The sequence below is a fragment of the Pogona vitticeps genome, chromosome 2, assembly GCF_051106095.1.
Source record: "Pogona vitticeps strain Pit_001003342236 chromosome 2, PviZW2.1, whole genome shotgun sequence".
NCBI classification, from domain to species: domain Eukaryota; kingdom Metazoa; phylum Chordata; class Lepidosauria; order Squamata; family Agamidae; genus Pogona; species Pogona vitticeps.
In genome coordinates this window covers 38,874,661-38,895,365 of record NC_135784.1, presented here as the reverse complement: position 1 = coordinate 38,895,365, position 20,705 = coordinate 38,874,661, and the positions used below count along the sequence as shown (strand labels likewise).

At 40.4% G+C, this 20,705-nt stretch overlaps 1 protein-coding gene across 8 annotated transcripts in view; it reads right to left on the bottom strand.

Moving 5' to 3' along the window:
• The window catches only part of PTPRG (protein tyrosine phosphatase receptor type G), a 717,838-nt gene that overhangs the window by 99,979 nt on the left and 597,154 nt on the right, over positions 1–20,705 (bottom strand). For 2 of the 8 annotated variants that reach the window (XM_020804984.3, XM_020804987.3), the window contains exons 13-14: positions 17,776–17,899; positions 7,205–7,291 (exon numbers count right to left, since the gene is read on the bottom strand). In XM_020804984.3, coding sequence (XP_020660643.3) covers positions 7,205–7,291; positions 17,776–17,899 — 211 coding nt within the window. The remainder of the gene's footprint in view (positions 1–7,204; positions 7,292–17,775; positions 17,900–20,705) is intronic. The other 6 variants (XM_020804985.3, XM_078388816.1, XM_020804986.3 and 3 more) reach the window with 3 other exon arrangements.

Genomic DNA, 20,705 nt, shown 5'->3' with positions numbered 1-20,705 from the left:
GCCACTGATTAATGAGTAGCTGGAAAAGACCCTGATGTTGGGAAAGTGTGAGGGCAAGAGGAGAAGGGGACGACAGAAGACGAGATGGTTGGACAGTGTCATCGAAGCTACCAGCATGACTTTGACCCAACTCCAAGAGGTAGTGGAAGACAGGAGGGCCTGGCGTGCTCTGGTCCATGGGGTCACAAAGAATCAGATACGACTAAACGCTAAACAACAAAAAACAACAAAAGTGAATTGCTACTTGTATTCCTGATTGTGTGACAAGTCACACAACCAGCACACAAGCAGGAATACTAGTTAATTGCAGTTACACTGCTGCAACCCTTAGAATTACCTTATGTTAATGGATTTGCTGGCTGGATAGCTCAATTGTTTAAGCATCTGGCTGCAAAGCCAGAATTTGTGATTTCAATTCCCCACTGTGCCCTCTACGAGAAGAACAATTCTGTGTAGTCCTGGGCAAGCTGCACAGTCTCAGGAAGTCCACGAAGAAGAAGGGAATGGGAAATTACTCCTGAGTATTCTCTATCAGGGAAACAATGAAAAGGGTTGCCATAAGTCAGAACTGACCTGACACCACATTGTTATTATTCCTGTAATGGCACAATGTGTTGTCTATGTTTCAGAAACCTGTAAGATAAACTGCATACCATTCTTGGTTTCATGTGGGTCCTCACTGAGGTTGAGCTTGCAGTTATTAAAATGGTAAGTCTCATTGGCCAAGTTTGAATTTCTCCGGTTTTCTAGGGCTGTATCTGATGTTCTAATTACACATTAGCTGTTTTTATTTTATTGTTTGAAGGTTAAAGGTCATTTGGAGATATTCATGCAGAAGGTGAAGTTTCAGAATCATGGCAGAGAAAAAACAATTTATTTCCTGGATTTTGTGGTTTGCAAAATGTTATATGTGAAAAAGACTACTATCCAGTGCTCCAAAGCAGTAACTGTTATGGGTGCAGACATGGTTACACTCTCCTCTTGTATTTATTCCCATAATTGTACTTAGCATATAGTAAAAGCCAGCAAAGATTACCACTTGCATGGCTTTCTTAATTTATGGCTACAGCAAATGTTTCTCTGTGACTGACACATGCATGACATGCAAAATATCATACCACTTCAAACTGTTCTCTGTTTTAGTTTTTCCCCCCATACGTCTGGATTAGGAAGTGGTTTACATGTGGGTAAGAAGGAAATAGAATGAGAGAATCAGAACAAAATTAAACCTGTAACCTTAGGCCATAATCCTATACCCATTTACTTGCAAATAAGTACCAGTGAGCTCAATGGAACGTCTGGCTATGGATGTACAGGATTGTGCTGCTCATGAACAAAATTAAAAAACAAAAGGCTCCCCCCCCCAAAAAAAACTCAAACTGTGTTCATCTCTAATGTTGTTCACACATTATATGCCAGATCCAATAGTGAGTCTTTAAACCAACATCCTGAGCTCACTGTTCTGGTAATGCTTAAAGGAGGCCATTCACCTCTGCTTCTGGAAACAAATACCATATTTGCAGGTGTACAAGATGACTTTTTGGCCCTGAAAAACATGCCTCCAAGTGGGGGGGGGTCATCTTGTACGCCGGGTGCATGTCCAGCAAACCCTCCCTGTCTCTCAGCGAATTCACTTACCTGGTAGTAAGACCAAGTAGAGCCCCGCTCCTAGCCTGGGAAAAGCCTGACTCTAGCACCCAACAGAAAAGCCTGACTCTAACGCCCAACAGCTGACTGTCCGGAATAGCAGAGAGGCGGCAGCCATTTTGAGATGCGACCACATGGCTGCTGCCTCTCAAAATGGCTGCCGCCTCTCCAAAATGGCTGCCGCCTCTCTGCTGTTCCTTCTTCCAGCAAACCCTGGATCTCTCAGAAAAGGAACCAAAAGGGGCAAAAGGAACTCTCCCCATGATGCAGCCAAAGCAGAATCAGGCATGCAGAAGAGGGAGTAGTTTTATACAGTAAGTATATAACAAACTCTACATTCTGACTGGGAATGTTCGGGGGTCGTCTTATACGCCCAGTCGCCTTATACACCGGTAAATACGGAAATGCTTAAGTGCTTTATCTTTTCCACTAGGATTTTATCCAGACTCATGTGTGCCAACAGTGGTGTTTTAACAGAACTGGATCAAATGGTCTCTGGAGTACTCAGTTCTTTCTGAGAAGTCTCTAGTCACCTAAGTTGCAAGAATTCACACTCGTTCCAGTCTTAGAAAGGGCAGATGGGACTGAGTTGTACCTCTTGACACAGACTGTAGGCAAACAATATATGAAAGATGACTGACTGGCGTTAAATGTCAGAATTAAAATAGGTACATAATTTCTTATTGCAATTATCAGACATTCAAAATGCTTTCACTGCAGTCTAATTAAGAGAGCTGACATGTATTTAGAGGGAGTACTATGTATGTAAATTAGGAAAAAGGTTTTTTAAAAATATATATGTTCAATGATAATTTTACAAAATGTGTCTTGTGTTTTTAGAAAAAAATATTACTTAATATTGTCAGTATATTTAATTTAGTTATTTTACATGTAAACAATCATGTGAATCAAGGTTCCTTTTACTTCGTATTTAAATTCAGAACCTGAATGCCAATTAAATACTCTATTTAATGACAAAAATTGAGAGCCTGGCTACGATATTTTCAATTAGCAAATTCCTCTAATTACAATGTTTTTCTTTAACAAGAAGAAATTGTATCTCATCTCTTTTATGAAAAATGAATAGCTCAATCATTATTCACTCACCTTACAATGTTCTTTTGTGTAAGGATTGATTTTAATGGAGATTCAATTGGTTTTTCTCAGAAAGCAAAGTATTTTAATATTAACTTAAATATTGCCAAAATTAAATTAGATCTGATTTGCAGATACATATTACACTAAGGAAATGATAATAAAATTAGTTTTCTTTTTTTTTAAATGCTTAAAAAACCTTAAGAGTGGGTCCAAATGATGTCTGCATATTTAAATTTGGGAAAACGTTGCACATTACAGATTAGTTATGAAACATTTCTTCTTAAAGAACTAAATATTCAAGCCTTATTCTAGACTATAGAATCCATTCCAAATATGTGTGATCTTGTGGTAAGAACCTAAAATTAACCCCCAGTTTGACAAAATTTAGAAGCAAATTACTCTCCCCATTTATCTTGACATTGTGGTCTTGTTCAGATGTAACATATAAGGATTTTGGAAAGTTTTTGGATTATAATTCCCAGCCGGCCATGGCTGTGCTGCCTGGGAAATTTTGGAGAACTAGACCAAAAATGCAACATCTTCCAGATCTGTGATCCTATACCAATTGTTATATTATCCATATAGTTCTAAAACAATTTTGAATACAGTGGTACTTCGCTTAACGATTGCCTCGCTTAATGAGGAAATAGCTTAACGATTAGATTTTTGCGATCTCAAAAGCGATTTTCACATTACAATGATCTAAAAACAGCTGATCGTCGGGTTTCAAACTGGCTGCCGTGTGTACAAAATGTCCCCCCACTGTTTTCTAGGACAGATTCCTCGCTTTACAGGCAGTGAAAATGGCCACCCCTATGGAGGATCTTCGCTGGACAATGAGTTTTCAGCCCATTGGAACACAATGAAGGGTTTTCAATGTGTTTTAATGGGCTTTTTTATTTCGCTTAACGAGGATTTTGTTCTACAGCGATTTCGCTGGAATGGATTATCCTCGTTAAGCAAGGCACCACTGTACTATGTGGAAAAAAAAAACTGGGCATGAATGCTCTTGGCACCCGTTTCCTTTCAGTGTATCTGTCAGAAAAGAGAGGAAGCCACTACTTTCATACAACTGAGTATGGTTTACCATTGCCTCGTTCAAACTAGGTGTGGGAGATCTTTGGTCCTCCAGATGCTGTTGGATTCCAACTCCCATAATCCCTGGCACTGGCTACGCTACTGCCGGTAGGAACTGCAATCAAATAGTATTTGGAGGACCCACCTTGTTCCACGGCTGACACTAACCATGGTCAAGCTGTGTTTTATAACTTTGGGTTGTTTCAGCAATGTGTGTGTGTGTGTGTGTGTGTGTGTGTGTGTGTGTATATATATATATATATATATATATATATATATATATATATATATATATATATATATATATATATATATATATATATATATATATATATATATATATATATATATATATATATATATATATATATATATATATATATATATATATATATATATAACAAAAGGCTAGACTCTGTGTGTGTGTGTGTGTGTGTGTGTGTGTGTGTGTGTGTGTGTATATATATATATATATATATATATATATATATGTTACAAAAGGCTAGACTGTAATTTGTTTATAGAGAGCTATATATGAAAGTATTTTACACAGATCACGAAAGAATGTCAGCTTTGATGCAATGTATCATTGTGTGCAATCCTTCAAAAACCATTTTTAAACAATCCAAACCCACAGGCAAGTTCCATATAGTGAGCAACTGCACACAGGGGTGGGGGGTGTCTCTTGAGGGGACAGAATGGGTTATGTTATTCTGATTGCATTTGGACCCACGTTTACAAGTATTTCCCCACATAAAAGGCAACTTGAAAGAAACAAGAAGTAGCACAATAGGGAAGAAGGACGAGAGCTGTTTTTCTCAACCAGAGGCACATGGAGAACGTGTAGATGTATGTAAACCCCTGGTAGGGCACAGATGGGTGGGAAACAGTGTTTTCATAACAATAATTAAGACATACCAATGGCTAAGACATTGCTCCCTTTCAATATCCATGTCCTCCTACAACTGCGATGTGCTGTTCCTTATTAATTCTATATGGCATTCATTCACCTGTAAACTCCTGGCACAGTAATAGTAACTTCAGAACTCATTCTTCCTCCTAAATCCCCTGTTCTCTTTCCCCATCAGTTTATTGTAAGTGGCAAAAATATTCACAGAATGTCTGTAAAAAAATTAGTATCCATTTTTATCATGGAGTCCTCAGGTTCTTTGACACAGTACAGTCGTGCCCCACTTAACGATTGCTCCCCATTACGACAAATCCGCTTTATGACTATCTTTTTGCGGTTGCAATTGCAATTGCAAAACAATGGTCTAAATGGGGGAATTTCGCTTAGCGAAGATCGGTTCCCTGCTTTGATGTACTTCCAAAACAGTTGATCATTGGGTTTTCAAAATGGCCACCAAGTGCTTAAAATGGCTATGCTTAGGGACTGATTCCTCGCTATATAGGCACCGAAAATGGCCGCCGTATGGAGGATCTTCGCTGGACGGTGAGTTTTTACCCCATTGGAATGCATTGAATGGTTTTCAACGCATTTCAATGGGGTTTTTAATTTTGCTTTACGATGTTTTCGCTTAACAGTGATTTTCCTGGAATGGATTATCGTTGTTAAGTGAGGCACCACTGTATTTAGAGGGACTTAAGATACTAACAGTTGAGACCACTGAACTGGAGCATCTTCTCTTTATGTGCTATTTTTAATTAAAGGGAGAATTTTAGGGAGAAAGTTCAAAAATTGCTTTTTCCCCTTGAAATTCTGAAATGATAACATAATATGTTATTATACCACATGTGTGTAGACCAGGTATATGTCTTTCAGCGCTGAACATTCACACATCAGCTACCTCCACCAAACACACTGAACAATGGCATCTTGCCAGAAGCGCAATTTTCCTTTTTGAAACAATCATTTTAATCCACTGCTGCACTATAACAAAACTATTAGAGATGCTCTTGGATTTCCTTTGGCCTGAATTTGGAGGTGAATTAATACCAATCATAACTTCCAAAGTAAAATGCTGATCAGATTACAGCTGTACTCTCAGTTCCATATTTCCCTAATTTTGCAATCCAGATTTTAAACATGCACCAACATGCATAGACAATGCAAATATTTCTATTAAAAAGTACAGAAGATAACCATATTTTAGAATAAAACGAATATACTATTTTAAAGAGTAAAAATGTACACATGGGTCAATATATCAAAGCAGTGGAATACATTTATAAACAAAACCGCACAGATCAAATATAGCTTGATCCATCCATCCTTATTTACCATTGCCATTTCAAGTTAGTTTTAAATACTGTTGCTTCCATCACTGCTCCATATCTTACATTTGTAATGTATTACATGCTACAGAACCCTGATTACTGAGAAGCTCAAACATCCACCCATCTTGATTTAAAAGAGGAATGAACACAAACTGAGATTCCTACAAAAGCAAAATACATGTATGCAAGGTACTTAAAGGCTAGAAACATACTGTTGTAGATAATGTTAACTGCAAGGAAAAAAGGTTCAACATCTTTATTCTTCTTACACGTTTTTATGAGTGAAACATTATTTGTAAAAAAAAGTTAACATTGTCTTAATAATTATTGTAAATCTTTTAAAATGTGATGGTAATTTAAAGAAATACTGTATAGTTAAAACAACAGATTTTAAGCATGTAGGCAAAATAAAGAGGAAAAGAAGAAAAAAACAAAGAGCAAAATACTGTAGCAGTTTAAAAACTAACAGCTTTATTTTAGTATGAGCCTTTGTACACTATAGTCCACTTCAATATATCCCCTTTATTTTTCCCCCATGGGGATGAGAACTGTCTCCAGGTAAAGATACAGATAAAATAGTTCACTGACACAAGAAGGAGACCATCAGGCTGGTAATTATTTCAGGTTGCAAGCCCTAATCATGTGATGGATTTTATGCCCGGTAGACCTGGCTGTCACACAAACGCAAGTTGTGACAGAGGAAAATTTCTGACATCTGTCCCATTTTGGTGGAAATGACTCTCACCACCATGGGAATAAATAGAGGGGACATGTGACAGCTCTCCCTCTGTCTGAAGAAGTAGATATAGATCCACAAAAGCTCACCCTGAAATATATCTGATAGTCTTTAAAGTGCTATGGCATTTTTCTTGTTTTTTTTTTCTTCTTTTTTCTTTTCCTCCTTTATTTCTGCCAAGTGGCTGAGAAATACTAACATGGCTATTTCTTTCGAAATTATCACTTGTGCAAACCTTCTACAGCAATCTAATACTACTATTGGATCAGCTAAACTAGGTTATTGATTCAAATCTACCATGAGAACTTTGGAACATTTTCTACAAAAGTGTAGAAACATGTACTTCACAGATGCAAACAAATCAAAGGTTAGTAAAATGTCCACCTATGTAAACTTAACTTCCCTCACCTGTTCCCCTTCTTTCCTCTGTCCTGAGAAGAAGAGACTTCACGGAAATATCGGGGTAAGCCCTTGGACTTTATTTTGTTACACCCTCTAAACAAAGAGAGACAAAAGGTATATAAAGCTGATAAACAGAAGTCCTTCGACATATCCTAAATTAAGAAATGCAGATATTTCTAGCTGAGCTGATCTAAATTAATAGCCTAGTTTCTCTTGTCAGTCTTCTAAATAGCCAGCCATATTTGACCAGTAAAATATAACAAGAACCACAGTCATTGGTCATTAAGTGACTTTTCCCTTGTTGGCTTCACCCAGCCCTAATGCTACCCATGGCAGGATCAGACACCAATGTCAGATTGTTCTCCTAGTTCCCAACTTTGGATCCCCAGATGTTCTAAAACTTCCAGAAGCCTTCACCCAAGGTTGGGAATTACTGTCCTAGATTATCACACCGGGGTGATGACTGTCAGAACACAAAAACCCTTTCCTTGCCAGACAGAAAAGGGGGACAGAGTGAGGGAAGAGTACTCCTGATATTATAGTGGCCAGGCTCCTAAAGGACCAGAGAATGGTGTTGACATACTCACAGGAGGGAGATCTTGGAACTAGCAGAAAGGAATTCACCTCAATACTGAAAATAGTTCTTCCATTTCATGCAAAATGAATAAAGATATATAAAAATGAGCAGCAGTTAAGACTGGTGAATCTTTGCGACTCTGAACTGTAACAGGTCTAAAAAGAGTAGAGAACCAAGTGATGGTTTTTGCAGAGCAGTGTCCATTAGATCATTACTTAGGAGGACCACCTATATCTAGAAGGTCCACCTTACTAACTGGTGAAGTAAGTGAAGGAATCTGTGTTTTTATCTAAAGATGTTCCTGTGAGATCTTTTTAGAATCTCAGCTGATGGCTGTGGTTAGCAGTGATTCTCTGTCTGCTTGATCTTATTTGTCTACAGCATCATCTTATTTCTTGTCTGGAGCACAAGGGCTCCAGCAGTTGCCAAAAAAACTCCAGTTACCCCCCTCCCCCCCCCCCCCAAAAAAAAAAGAGACGTAAGTGCTACATGGAATTATTGTTGAACCTGGTTCCGATTGTCAGACTGGTCACAAAATTCAAGCTGATGATTTTTTTTCAAATGTGATAACTCCTCTAGTAAGAATGGGCTTTTGTGTTTCTCATCTACTAAAGGTTGAATCTGCTCTGGAAGAATGCATTACTCTCGAAGAACATTTGGGGGAGACATAAGGATTATCTTCGGATTTAAACTACAGTGGGGTCTGGCACTCCTAACCTTAAGAGTTATTGAAGGGAGAAGTATATTAAAAATAAACAAATGTGGATTTAATAAATGGTAAGTGGCATTTTAAACAAGCCAAAGAGTAAAAGAATGAGAATTAAGAGAATTTAAGGTTTCGGCAGTACACGCCCAGTTGGTTCAGTTTGACTCTGTAGTAAAGGAGGAAGCTTCCACGGTGATGATTAGCTGACAGACCCACTGCCTCCTCACTGGATTCTTGCCCAGAGTGGCTGATCAGAGCCATGAAAGGGTCTATGACTGATTGGGTAATAAACATTATTAATTCATCACTGAGGGAGGGAATGCGTCCCTCCCACTTAAATCATTGTCTGACCAATCATCAAATGCCCCCAGTTAGCGTCAGACAATCTTAACAATTTCCGTCTGATCCTGGGCAAGGTGATTGAGAGGGTGGTGGTCAACTGCAGTCATACCTGAAGGAGCAGGACTGCCTTAACCCATTCCAGTCTGGATTCAGGTCGTAATGGGGTACTGAGACGACAATGGTCGAGCCACAGGATGACCTTTTAAGGGAAGCTGACAGAGGCAGATGCACCCTGTTGGTACTCCTAGATCTCTCAGCAGCTTTTGACACCATCAACCACGATATCCTCCTAGACAGTCTCTCTGAGGTAGGGATTGGGGGCGTAGCATCAAGCTGGCTCTGATCCTTCCTTGAGGACCTTGTCTAAAGAGTTCAGCTAGGGAAGGAGGTATCGGCACCTTGGACCCTTCGGTGGGGGTTTCCTCAGGAATCGGCACCGTCCTCAATGTTGTTTAATATCTATGTTAAGCCATTGGGGGAGGTCATCAGGAGTTTTGGAGTAAGCTGTCATCAGTATCCTGATGACATACAGCTCTAACTCTGTTGCCACCTCTACATTGGATGCCATCCTGACGCTTGAGCGCTGCCTGGTTGCAGTACTGGAATGGACCAGGTCTAACAGGCTCGAATTCAACCCAGACAAAACAGAGATTTGGCTCCTGGGGGGGGGGGACCTCCAATAGGGTAGGGATGGTCCCTAGGCTGGATGATACTCTCCTCCAGTTTAGAGACCAAATGCGTAATTTTGGCATTCTTCTAGACCCAGCTCTCTCGCAGGAGTCCCATATTGAAATTGTGTCCAGCTCAACCTTCAACCAGATTAGGCTAATTGCCCAACTTCACCCCTACCTAGACAAGGATTCCCTCAGGACTTTGGTGCAGGCCCTAGTTATCTCCTGGATCAACTACTGCGATGCCCTCTACATGGGGCTTCCCTTGAACCTGCTCCGGAGACTCAGCGGGTCCAGAATGCAGCAACCAGACTAGTGATTGGTGCAAGTAAATATGACTACATCACTCCAGTTTCGGCTCACCTCCACTGGTTGCCCATGGTGTCCCGGATCAGGTTCAAGGTTTTGACATTCACATACAAAGCCCTCCATGCTTTGGGCCCATGTTACTTGGAGTGTTTCTCCTTAATGTAATCTGCCCGACCCACAAGGTCATCCCAGTTGAGGCTCCTCCAGGTGGCCACCCTGAGGGAGGCTCATAAATCCTCTACAAAATATAGGACTTTCTTTGCAGTGGCTCCAACCTTATGGAACCAGCTTCCAGAGGAGCTCCGCCTAGCCCCCTCCCCATGGGCTTTTAAGAAGCAATTAAAGATACTGCTTTTCAGGGAGGCTTTCCACACCAACCCCAGCTGACTACTTCCCTCCCCTCTTTTCCTCCATCCACACTTTGATTAGTTGGTGCCATCTGGTTTTATTTTTTTAAAGGATTTTTGTTATCAGTTTTAATATTTATATTTTCTTTTTTTTATGAGATTGCAACCTACCCAGAGTAGTGCTACGACGCTAATGGGAACGGGATACAAACTGGATGGATGGATGGATGGATGGATGGATGGATGGATGGATGGATGGATGGATGGATGGATGGATGGATGGATGGATGGATGGATGGATGGATGGATGGATGGATAAGTGAACACACACATGCACAAACTACCTTGTTTACTATTAAGTATGTTATAAAGTAATCTTTAAACAGTGATTTTGGGTGTGCAGGGTGGGAGGAATCCTAATGCAGATAAGTTGTGCTGCTTAAAAGCCTGAAGCTGGCATCTCAGGACCGATTCAGCAGCAAGGGGTTTGTTACTATAACAACTGAAAACTCCTAAGGATACTGAAAAAGAGTCAACCATTATTGAGGAAAAGGCTGCCAAAGGTTTGCTATATGATGCCATGTGATGTGGCAGCCACTTTGGACAGTTGCATTTTGCTATGTAGACCGTTCAAGCACAGCAAGGAGGAGGAAGGCATATCACTAACCTCTCAGAACAGCTGTGAGACCAGAAAATTCATTGTAATGACAAATAATAAGGGGATAGAGAAAAACCATGATAGAGGAGCAATGAACCAAAGTGACTAGGTGCTTTACCTTGCCAATCTAAGAAGTTTATTTTTTCATAGTGTCTAAGAAGGTAAAGTGAAGACAACATTTTAAAAAAGCTGTTATGGATCAATTCATTTCCTGCAATTTTTAATCTGAAAAAAAAAATCCCATTAATTAGACTACTGTGGACAATTATTGCTTCTCTGATGATCAAATTTCATGATAGGTCTACAATTTTTGCAGAGGTTTTCCCTGAAGTACAAGACCCCTGGTTGCCACAGTACATGTGTTTCCTCATTTTCCAAGGATTTAGAGTCATTTCCTTTGGTTATTAGAAAGCCAACCCTTCTATAAGCAAGTAGTTAGAGGATCTCCCTTTTATCAATGTAGCATAGGATGAATAGATTGAGCCTCCTCAGAGAGGCCTGTCTTGTGTTTCAAGAAGTGTGGTTACACCACCAGAGAAGGTAGAGGACAGGACAAAACAAAGTTATTTCTCAAAAATCTTTAAATATCTCTAAGCCCTGTAACACTTAATAAATAATGCTACTATGCTTTGGTCAATTTAAGAGGGTGGTTATGCTATTAAAAAAAAATAAGTTTAACACATTCCTAGAGTGTAAACATGTTAGCTGTGCCTAGGCAGCAAATTATTTAGAGAGAGATGCATGGCTGGAGAAATTCAGAGGTGATTTGTGATAACCAAATGAGGTTTGAGAATCAGAAAGCACAGAAGCTGTACTTGTGAATTAATTTCCTCCTAGCTGGAAGTCTGAAGTGGTTATAATTCAACTCCTATTTAATTTGCTGTTGTCAGGAACCCAGAAATGTTTTTAACTGAGTCTTCACATTCTTTGCATATTCCACCCTTTCAAGCCAAGGTTCTTTTAAAGAACAGTTGCTAAGAAGACGATTAAACTATATTATAATTAAAACACAACTGAACAATTAAAATCAAGTAAACAACAAAAACTATTTTAACTTTTTTTTTAAAAAAAAGGCAGTCAGGGGTTCAGTCATGATTGTTAAAAGCCTGTCTGGAAGGGAGGGGGGCCAGCCTGATCTCGCAAGAGAGAATATTCCATAACCTGGGAGCTACCATAGAGAAGGCCCTTTCTCGTGTCCCCATTGAATGACTCAGATCTAGCATGCCCAGAAGTATAATCCATTCTTTCAACCCAGCAGAAAAGAAAAAACTCTCTCTGTGTGTCCAGAGCTGCCCAATACCACTGGTTCTTAACCTTGGGTTACTCAGGAGTTTTGGACTGCAATTCCCAGAAGCCTTCACCACCAACTGTGCTGGCTGGGGTTTCTGGGAGTTGCAGTTCAAAAACATCCGAGTAACAATGGTTAAGAACCACTGCCCAATATTATAGTCTTCCTTTTAAAGGAATAGGCAAGCGAGCGAGAAGCTCCCTGTAAAATTAACACCTCCAATGTCAAATGAACGTTTACAAGGCAATCCCTATAATACGCTTACGCTGAGACTGGGTGGGATCCTCGTTTTAGTACATATATGAAAAGTGATGCAGGTTAAACATTGTAAAAGGGGAGATTTATTGTTTCTTTTCTCTTCTACTGGCAATTTGAAACTGCTTGTGTATTCTCTGAGGGAAGCAAGAAATGACTGACAGTATAAGGTGCTATAAGGGAGCACAGGATCATAATCACCTGCACATAGTTCTTAGAAAGGAAAAGCACCGTGCTTGAAACACAAAGGCTCACTGCTAGATTTTCCAGCTTCGAGACACATCGCATGTTGACCCACTTCGCAGCTCAAGGAGGTGTGAGAAGGTCATGTCAACATCACCCTAGCAACAACATCCAGAGGTAGCCATGACTCAGGCAGAAATTGATAATAAAATACAAAATTTGTTCCTATCTTTTCTCTTCATTTTGGAATTCAGTCCCTGCCTCCCCCCAAAAGGAAGGAAGGAAGGAAGGAAGGAGGAAGGGAAGGAGGGAAGGAATGAGGGAGGGAAGGAAGGAAGGAAGGAAGGAAGGAAGGAAGGAAGGAAGGAAGGAAGGAAGGAAGGAAGGAAGGAAGGAAGGAAGGAAGGAAGGAAGGAAGGAGGGAGGGAGGGAAGGAAGGAAGGAAGGAAGGAAGGAAGGAAGGAAGGAAGGAAGGAAGGAAGGAAGGAAGGAAGGAAAAGAAGAAAGGAAGGGGACTTTGAAGTTATCACTACTTCTTCCTACTACCAGAGAGGCTGATATTTGTGAAGGGAATGGCATTAAGCACATAGAGTAATCACATAGAAGATTTCTCTTACACATCATTGACCATACAAGCATAACGAAGTTTAGGGTCAAGGTTCATTTTGCCACATCTGCTAGTCTTTCTCAACTGTGCCCTCTTATGGAAAAAGGATCGCTATGTACATAATTGATTCAGTATGGGGCAGGGGAACCTGTGTGACTGTCCAGCTGGAACCAGGTTCCAATTTCCATCAGTCTTAACCAGCATGAACAATAGAAAGAGACGATGGGTGCTATAATCCAGTAAAATTTTGCAGGTCACAGCTCCCCCACATCGGTCCTCTAACTCTTTGTTCACAGCTGAGATATCTGGTGGAAAAGAGAGCAGTTCATTCTGAGCATGCTGAGAGGGTTGGAATTTTTTGATCAAAGCTAAAGTTCCTATTGCCTATAACAGACAATAGAATGACATTCACTTCTCCAAAATACTGGTTGGCTAAAACAGGAAAATATGTAACAGAATTAGCAAAATATGATTTTCCTTCACAAATCTTATACATGCTAGGTATAATACTTGACAGTATAATCTTAAGCAATCACTACTGGTTGCTTAACTCAGACTTCACTACCTCAGCGGTGAGCCCTCACCATCAGCCATATTAGCTGGGACCTGCAGTCCAAAATAACAGGAAGACATAAGTTTGAGAAACACTGTGTGGTGACTGGTCATGATATAATTGAGGTGGGAGTTCCTTATTCACTGCTTTGGCATGATCCACCATGTTTTGTCCTCAAAACTTTGATGTCTCCAATATTTTTAAAATATTATTCTTAATATTTGATGTTCCTACATCCTATACATTCCTTGTATATTCTCTGTATAAATATTACGATATTTACACCTCATCTCTACTAGAAGTCTCAATATATACCCTTTGAAAAGCTTCGCGAGTTGTGTCACATGTGAAAACAAGTATTTGCACAGAACTGCATCTAGTAAGACTGGAATACAATTAAAACAATTCAATGCATACTTAAAACAAGCCACTTTTGAAACCTTGGTCAGATCCTACATACTGCACAAAGTTCCTTTTCCATTCTTCTGGATTCAGAATGTAGTGGTCATTCAGAGGCTTTACATTTTGTATAATTTTTGGTGTGCAGAAGCTAGCTAGAACATTCTTCATGGTACTTTAAGCATCTCAAAACTACAGAAAGAATGTGCGTTTTTTTTTCCTGAACATAAGATGTTCCTTCCAACAAATCACAGTTGAGGAAACGCTGGAAAGATGCCAAGATTCATGGCAGCCTCTCCATCCCAAGTATATCCCCAACAAAGCATATGTGGAAGCCAAGCTGCATTATTGTAATACAATCAACTAAGGCAACCTAAGTTCTACATTATATCGCATGATCTAGCTGGCCATAAAAATGAACACAGCAAAGCAAATCCAAATCTGTCCCATTCTTAATAGCCACTTAGAAATCTATTCTACTATTTTCCTCCTTTTACTCCATTTTTGTAATGTAAAGAAGGGGCAGCAACCCAGGGTTTATTTTTGCATTTGCTGAATATAAGCCACATTTCACCCTTTCTTCCCTGGAGAACCGCATGGACTGGAGGAAGAATCCTTGGCAACATGGGCAAACCACATGGGCATTGCTTTGCTCAACACTGAAGAAAATGATTGGGAAGCATGAGCTAATAACATCATATGATAATGATGAAGAGGTATCAGATGACCCTCCTAAAATGTTTAGAGAATGTGCAAGGCATGCAGGTTCTGGCTTTGTGCAAAGATGTTCTATGCACACACTCAGTGGTGCTTTCTCATGAGTCCCAAACAAAGGGATGGAATGAGAGTGGCTAACAGGACTGTCAGAACTGAAGACAGGATTTGTATCTGTGGCCTCATAGCCACACTCATACATTCTTTGGGACTTGTGCGTATTCCCCATGAAGCTCTATGGCAATGGTTTCCAACCTTGGTTCCCCAGATGTTATTGGAGTAAAACTCCCCAAAGCTTTAACCACTAGCTATGCTGGCCAGGATTTCTGGGAGTTGTCGTTCTGAGGACCGAAGGTAGGGAAGCACTACTCTACAGGTACCAAATAAAATACTGCTGTTGTCATGTGTCATCAAGTCCTTTTTGACTTATGGTGACTACAGATCAGCACAAACCCCTAGCTTGGCAGTTCATGCCACTTCAACTGACACGTGCACAGCTGTTTCGTGGTTCAGCACCCCATCCCCTCTGGGCAGGTGCCCACTTGGAGAGAGGATCTGGAGGAGGTGGGACAGCACTGCCTCTGACTGGGTGCCTGCTGGAGGGAGCGATGTGTTGAACTGGATGCCCAGCAACCAAACAAGCATGAACTGCTGGTTTGTCCCCATTTCTAATGGTGACCCTGTCCAGGGTTCTCCAGGTACATGAGATGTTCAATTAGTGTTTTCACAGTATGATCCTCTACTACATTTCCATGGCTAAGCAGGTCTTTTAGCCCAGGTCACCTGGGTCCCAGCCGAACATGCTATGTACACCACTCTGATTTTCATTTGGAAATATGCTTCACTGCAATTGCTGTGGTGCTCAAAACAACTATTGTACAGTATTATCATTGTGTGGCTGATGGCTTCTAGGCTGCTAGCTTCTAGGAGTCATAGTCCAAAAAATAAAAATTCTGCTTCCATATCCTAGACACTGGTGATGTCTTTGGAATTCCAACTAACTGCTACCGTGTTTAGCTTCTAAAACAGAAATTCATAGTTCAATTAACTCATATATAAAAAAACTGACTGTTACTGCTACAGGCAACCAAAGGCTTCTTCTATAATCAATGCTGTATTTATGCCATAATTATGTTATATTCTCATAATTTTCAAAGTATCCTGCCTTTCAAATGCATGTTTGTGTGTGTGTGTGTGTGTGTGTGCATAAAATGACAAAAAGTTCTATTTCCTACATCATGTAGTGCCAAAGGGAAATCCATTTCTCCTATGTCTTCCCTTTGCTTCTCTTACAAGAAAAAATTAAGGAGGTGTCTGGATCTGGCCAGGAAAAGCCTGTTTGACAAAGAGGACCGTCCCCCAGAAGAACAGCCAACATCAGCTAGGTCTTATCAGAAAAACACACAGAATGTGTATGTAGGTGGTATTTATTTTGATATTTCCTTCAAATTCATCTTCAGGTTGTTTGCTTTGATGGCTTCATTTGCAAAACAATTCCACATGTTGCCCTATTATAGTCTATGTTAATTTTCTGTGCGAGTCCTAATTTGATAGCAGTTTCACAACTTTAAAACCTGATCTTTTGTGTCAAAACAATATTAAAAGAAAGAAATACACTGTAGTAAGCTATTCGGTTTTCCAAAGGGGAAAGGGTAAACTGATGATGAACTCTACAGTATTGTACAAAGCACAATAGATCCAATCAGAAACACTGTCTTTGACAAATGTGGTTGGTTTGTACAGAATATTTGAAAGAGTGCATTCTTCATTTTTATAGTCAAGAGAAAGACTTCTATCCATCCTTGATATGAACAACCACTATGTCAAAGGCTGTGATCAACTATGATGCTAAACCATGAAGCCTGCATTCACTCTCTAATTTCCTCTTCTGGTCAGACTGCAAGAGAAAAAGCTTTTGCTTCCATTTCTGAAATGTCCACCATCCAAAACTATGCTTGCTCTTAACTATAGTTTACCCGAAACAAGACAACTTCATAAGCTATGGCTCAAAGTTAGCTTCTTGCAACAAACTACCATTAAGAAGAGCCACACTGGACATGGGCTCAGACGTCATGACAAACTGTAGTTGATCTAACATGGAAGCAAATGCCTCTTCATGGCCAGACCAGAGGCAAGGGAAATGCCCAAGCCCAAAGTTCACTTTGGTGCCAGGTTTGCATATGCCTCCGTAACAGCAGCCAAATGACAGAATTGCTCTTTTTGAATTATTTATAATAATTAGCAAGTTTCTCAGTACTACATATCAGTGGCGCTTATCAGTATTTAGTAAGTTATCTTTGTATGCTTATTATTATCAATTTCTATTTGCCCACATTTTAATTTAATTTATGTAGTGTTTGCAATACATTTACCCATCAGCGCTGTGCTTTTTAACCATTCCTTTCTTTTTCCACTGGCCACTGTCAACATCAAAAAGCCACTTCAAGGGTACTCTCTTTTGTGGTTTTGTAAGATGTATGAGGAGACATTGATAGAACACCCATCCCCACCACAAGCCTTGCCTAGGCCTTACTTTTGATGAAACATGCACAGGACCATGTGGTGTATCTTCTTGCTGTTTGAAACAGCTTCCAGCAATATTGCCCAGAGTCACCCGTTATGCCACATCTCTAGCCCATGAATATCTTGACTGGCACAAGTGCTCTAAGGCACAAATTGCCAACCTTATATCTCCAGATGTTGGCTTGCACCCACCTGACCTGTTAGCTGGGGTCTTTGAAACTTTGTGCTTACAAAGCACAGCACCTTTTCATGACACAAAACTCAGGAACTGGAAAATAGAGAGATATTGCCTAAGCAAAGCATACCTTGGGGCATGCATACCTTGGCATACCTTGTGCGTCTGTCAAAAGCATAGCTCCACCAATAAAACAATAAGCCAGAGAAATCAAAAGATAGTTATAAAGTGTTTACGGTCACTTAATGTAGAGACTTTTAAAAGGCTCACCTCCAGTAAACTAGCACAGCAATAAGAAGTATGAGGCACACAAATGTCAAGGCTGAGACTACGATGAGGGGAATGATCCATTCCATTTTTCCAGGAGCTGGTCTGGTTGCCATATTCTTGTCTGCTGCACATGAATCAAACAATAATAATAATAATAGCAAAATCAGTAATTGCAAAAACACATTGAACTATTAGAAATAAGTTAACTGGTGGCAATTTACACACTCTGACTGATAGGCCACTGAATGTAAACTTAACAAGGAACTGCAATCAGTCATGACTACCTGAAACTTCTCTGAGTATACGTGATACACGTAATTGCAAAACACATATTTGTCACTTTAATGTGTGTGTGTGTATGTGTGTGGAGGGTGGGTATAAAGAAATCGTCTTGGACATTCACTTGCAAATCTAATGTGTGAAGTGCTCCAGTGAAAAATACCACCAATTAGTGTTTTACGAAGCACAGGCCAAGATCTTTTTGTGTAGCATGCCAATGGTGTAATTTTGGAGATAAACTGCCCCAACTTAGGAAATCACTGTAGATGTTATCTGTTGCACACTGAATTGTACAAATATGTATACAATTGATAATGTTTGCAACAATTTCTTACCTTACAGCAATGCACTCCCAATAATTATATCATTTGTGTTATGCCAGGGTAACTTAACTAGGTTAAGTGAATTTGGGCCATAGAGATATACTGAAAGGAAGATTGTCCTAGATGACAAGAGTTGTTTGTGCTACATAGAAAAACGTTGCTTCCAGATCCAAGCAGTCAGAGGAATAAAATGTAGTAATATTGTTTGAATGTTCACCGTTTTCGTAATGGACCAGAACTGAGAAAGCTACATTCAAGAAGAATTAATATAATTACTTACTGAAGGCATCCAAACCAGAGCAGTGGCAGAATGGGGCTCTTGGACCTAGGCTTAAAAATAATGTTTCAAGTGCAACCATATGCACTACAGAGATATAACAGACCATTGCTTACCATTGCTTAGAATGCTTAGGGGTGGTTCTTCTTAATCTGAAGACCTAGATCTGTTTGCAAATGTTGGTGCCCACGAAAATCTTGTGTAAGACAAATGCAAATATGAACCCATATCTATCATAAATCAGCATAGCTAAGATCTTATGGGCAATTTATACTTGCATAAGGGAAATCATGTGCGCCTTGGTGGCAAACTGCTGCTCATTAACAAGATGCTGGCTGATTTCCTGCACATGCAGCTGACTGTATTATCAGATGCATGCTTAGCAAGGAATAAAAACTCTATCTTGTTAATGAGTAGTGGCTCATCACCAAGTCTTAGGTGATTTCCCTTACGCCAGTGTAAATTATCAATAGAGTTCTAACTGGTATGTTTGTAATTTTTTTCAACAGGCAGAGTATAGGGATATATAGATCAACGCCATCAGCTGATAAAAATCTCCTTTCCATATCCAATGCTCTTTTCCGCTGGGTGACACTGGTCAACCGGAGGACAGAACTGAGAAACAGGAACAGGAAAATGTGCGAAGAACAACCACGACAATGAGAACTATGCAGAAGAGGTACAATAAGGATTTACTTTTATTTATTTATTTAAATTATATCCCACCCATCTAGACCGCATTCTACTCTGGGCGGCTAACAACACTCAAGAATAATAAAATAAAATACAACAGCATTGAAGATAAGTGTTGACAGGAAGGAAGGCCTGCCTAATGAGCCAGGTCTTTTAAAAACACCCAGCGAGGGAGCCAGACAAATTTCTGGGGGGAGACTGTTCCAGAGGTGAGGGGCCACTGCCAAGAAGGCCCACTTTCTTGTTCTTTCTCTTCAGGCCTCCCTCAGCATTAGGCCCATCAGCTGCCCACCTTGACTAAAGCGAGTGATACGGGTAGATATAGGTGGGAGAAGGCGTTCCACAAGATATTGAGCTCCTAAACCATTTAGGGCTTTATATGTCATCATTAGTACTTTGAAATCACTGTGGAAATGAATGGGCAGCAATGCAGGCTAGCCAGAATAGGGGAGATATGTTGATGTTTTCTCACCCTAGTAAGAAGTCTGGCCACCACATTCTGCACCATTTGAAGCTTCCACATCAATCTCAAAGGTAGTCCCACATACAGCGCATTACAGTAGTCTAATCTTGAGATTACAAGTGCATGGACCAGAGTGGTGAGTGCCCTAACATCGAGATATAGATGCAGCTGAAGATGGAATCCGCTAAAGATGGAAATAGGCAGTATGAACCACTGACACTACCTGGGTCTCCATGGTAAGTGCTGGGTCAAGATTCACCCCCAGACTGCAAACCGAATTCTTTGTGGTGAGAGTCACACCCCCAAAAGAGAGGGAGTTCCACAAACCACTGACATTGGGGCCACCCACCCTCAGGACTTGTCTTGTCTGGGTTCAGCCTCAGACCATTTACCTACATCCATTTCAATACAGCTTCCAGACAGTGCTGAAGGGACACTGTTGTAGGAGAAAAAGAGATGTAGAGCAGGGTGTCATCAGTTTACTGATGATACAAAGCCCCATACCTCCTGATGACCCGACCCAGCAGCTTCATGTAGATATTAAACAGCACTGGGGAGATAATCGAGCCCTGTGGAACCCCATAATTAAGATTCCACTGAGCCGATACACTCTTCTCAAGCTGTACTCTCTGGGGACTGTCCTCCAAGAAGGATTGGAGGCAGGCTAGCACCAGACCACAGATTCCCAGCTCAGAGAATCTCCCCAGGAGGATACTGTGGTCAATGGTATCGAAGGCGGCTGAGATATTGAGAAGGAACAACAGAGACTGTTTACCCCCATCAGCCTCCCTCAGCAGGTCATCAAACAGGGTGAGTAATGCCGTTTTTGTACCAGGGCGTGGCCTGAAGCCTGACTGAAATGGATCCAGGATCACAGCAAACCAGCCTTGCAGTC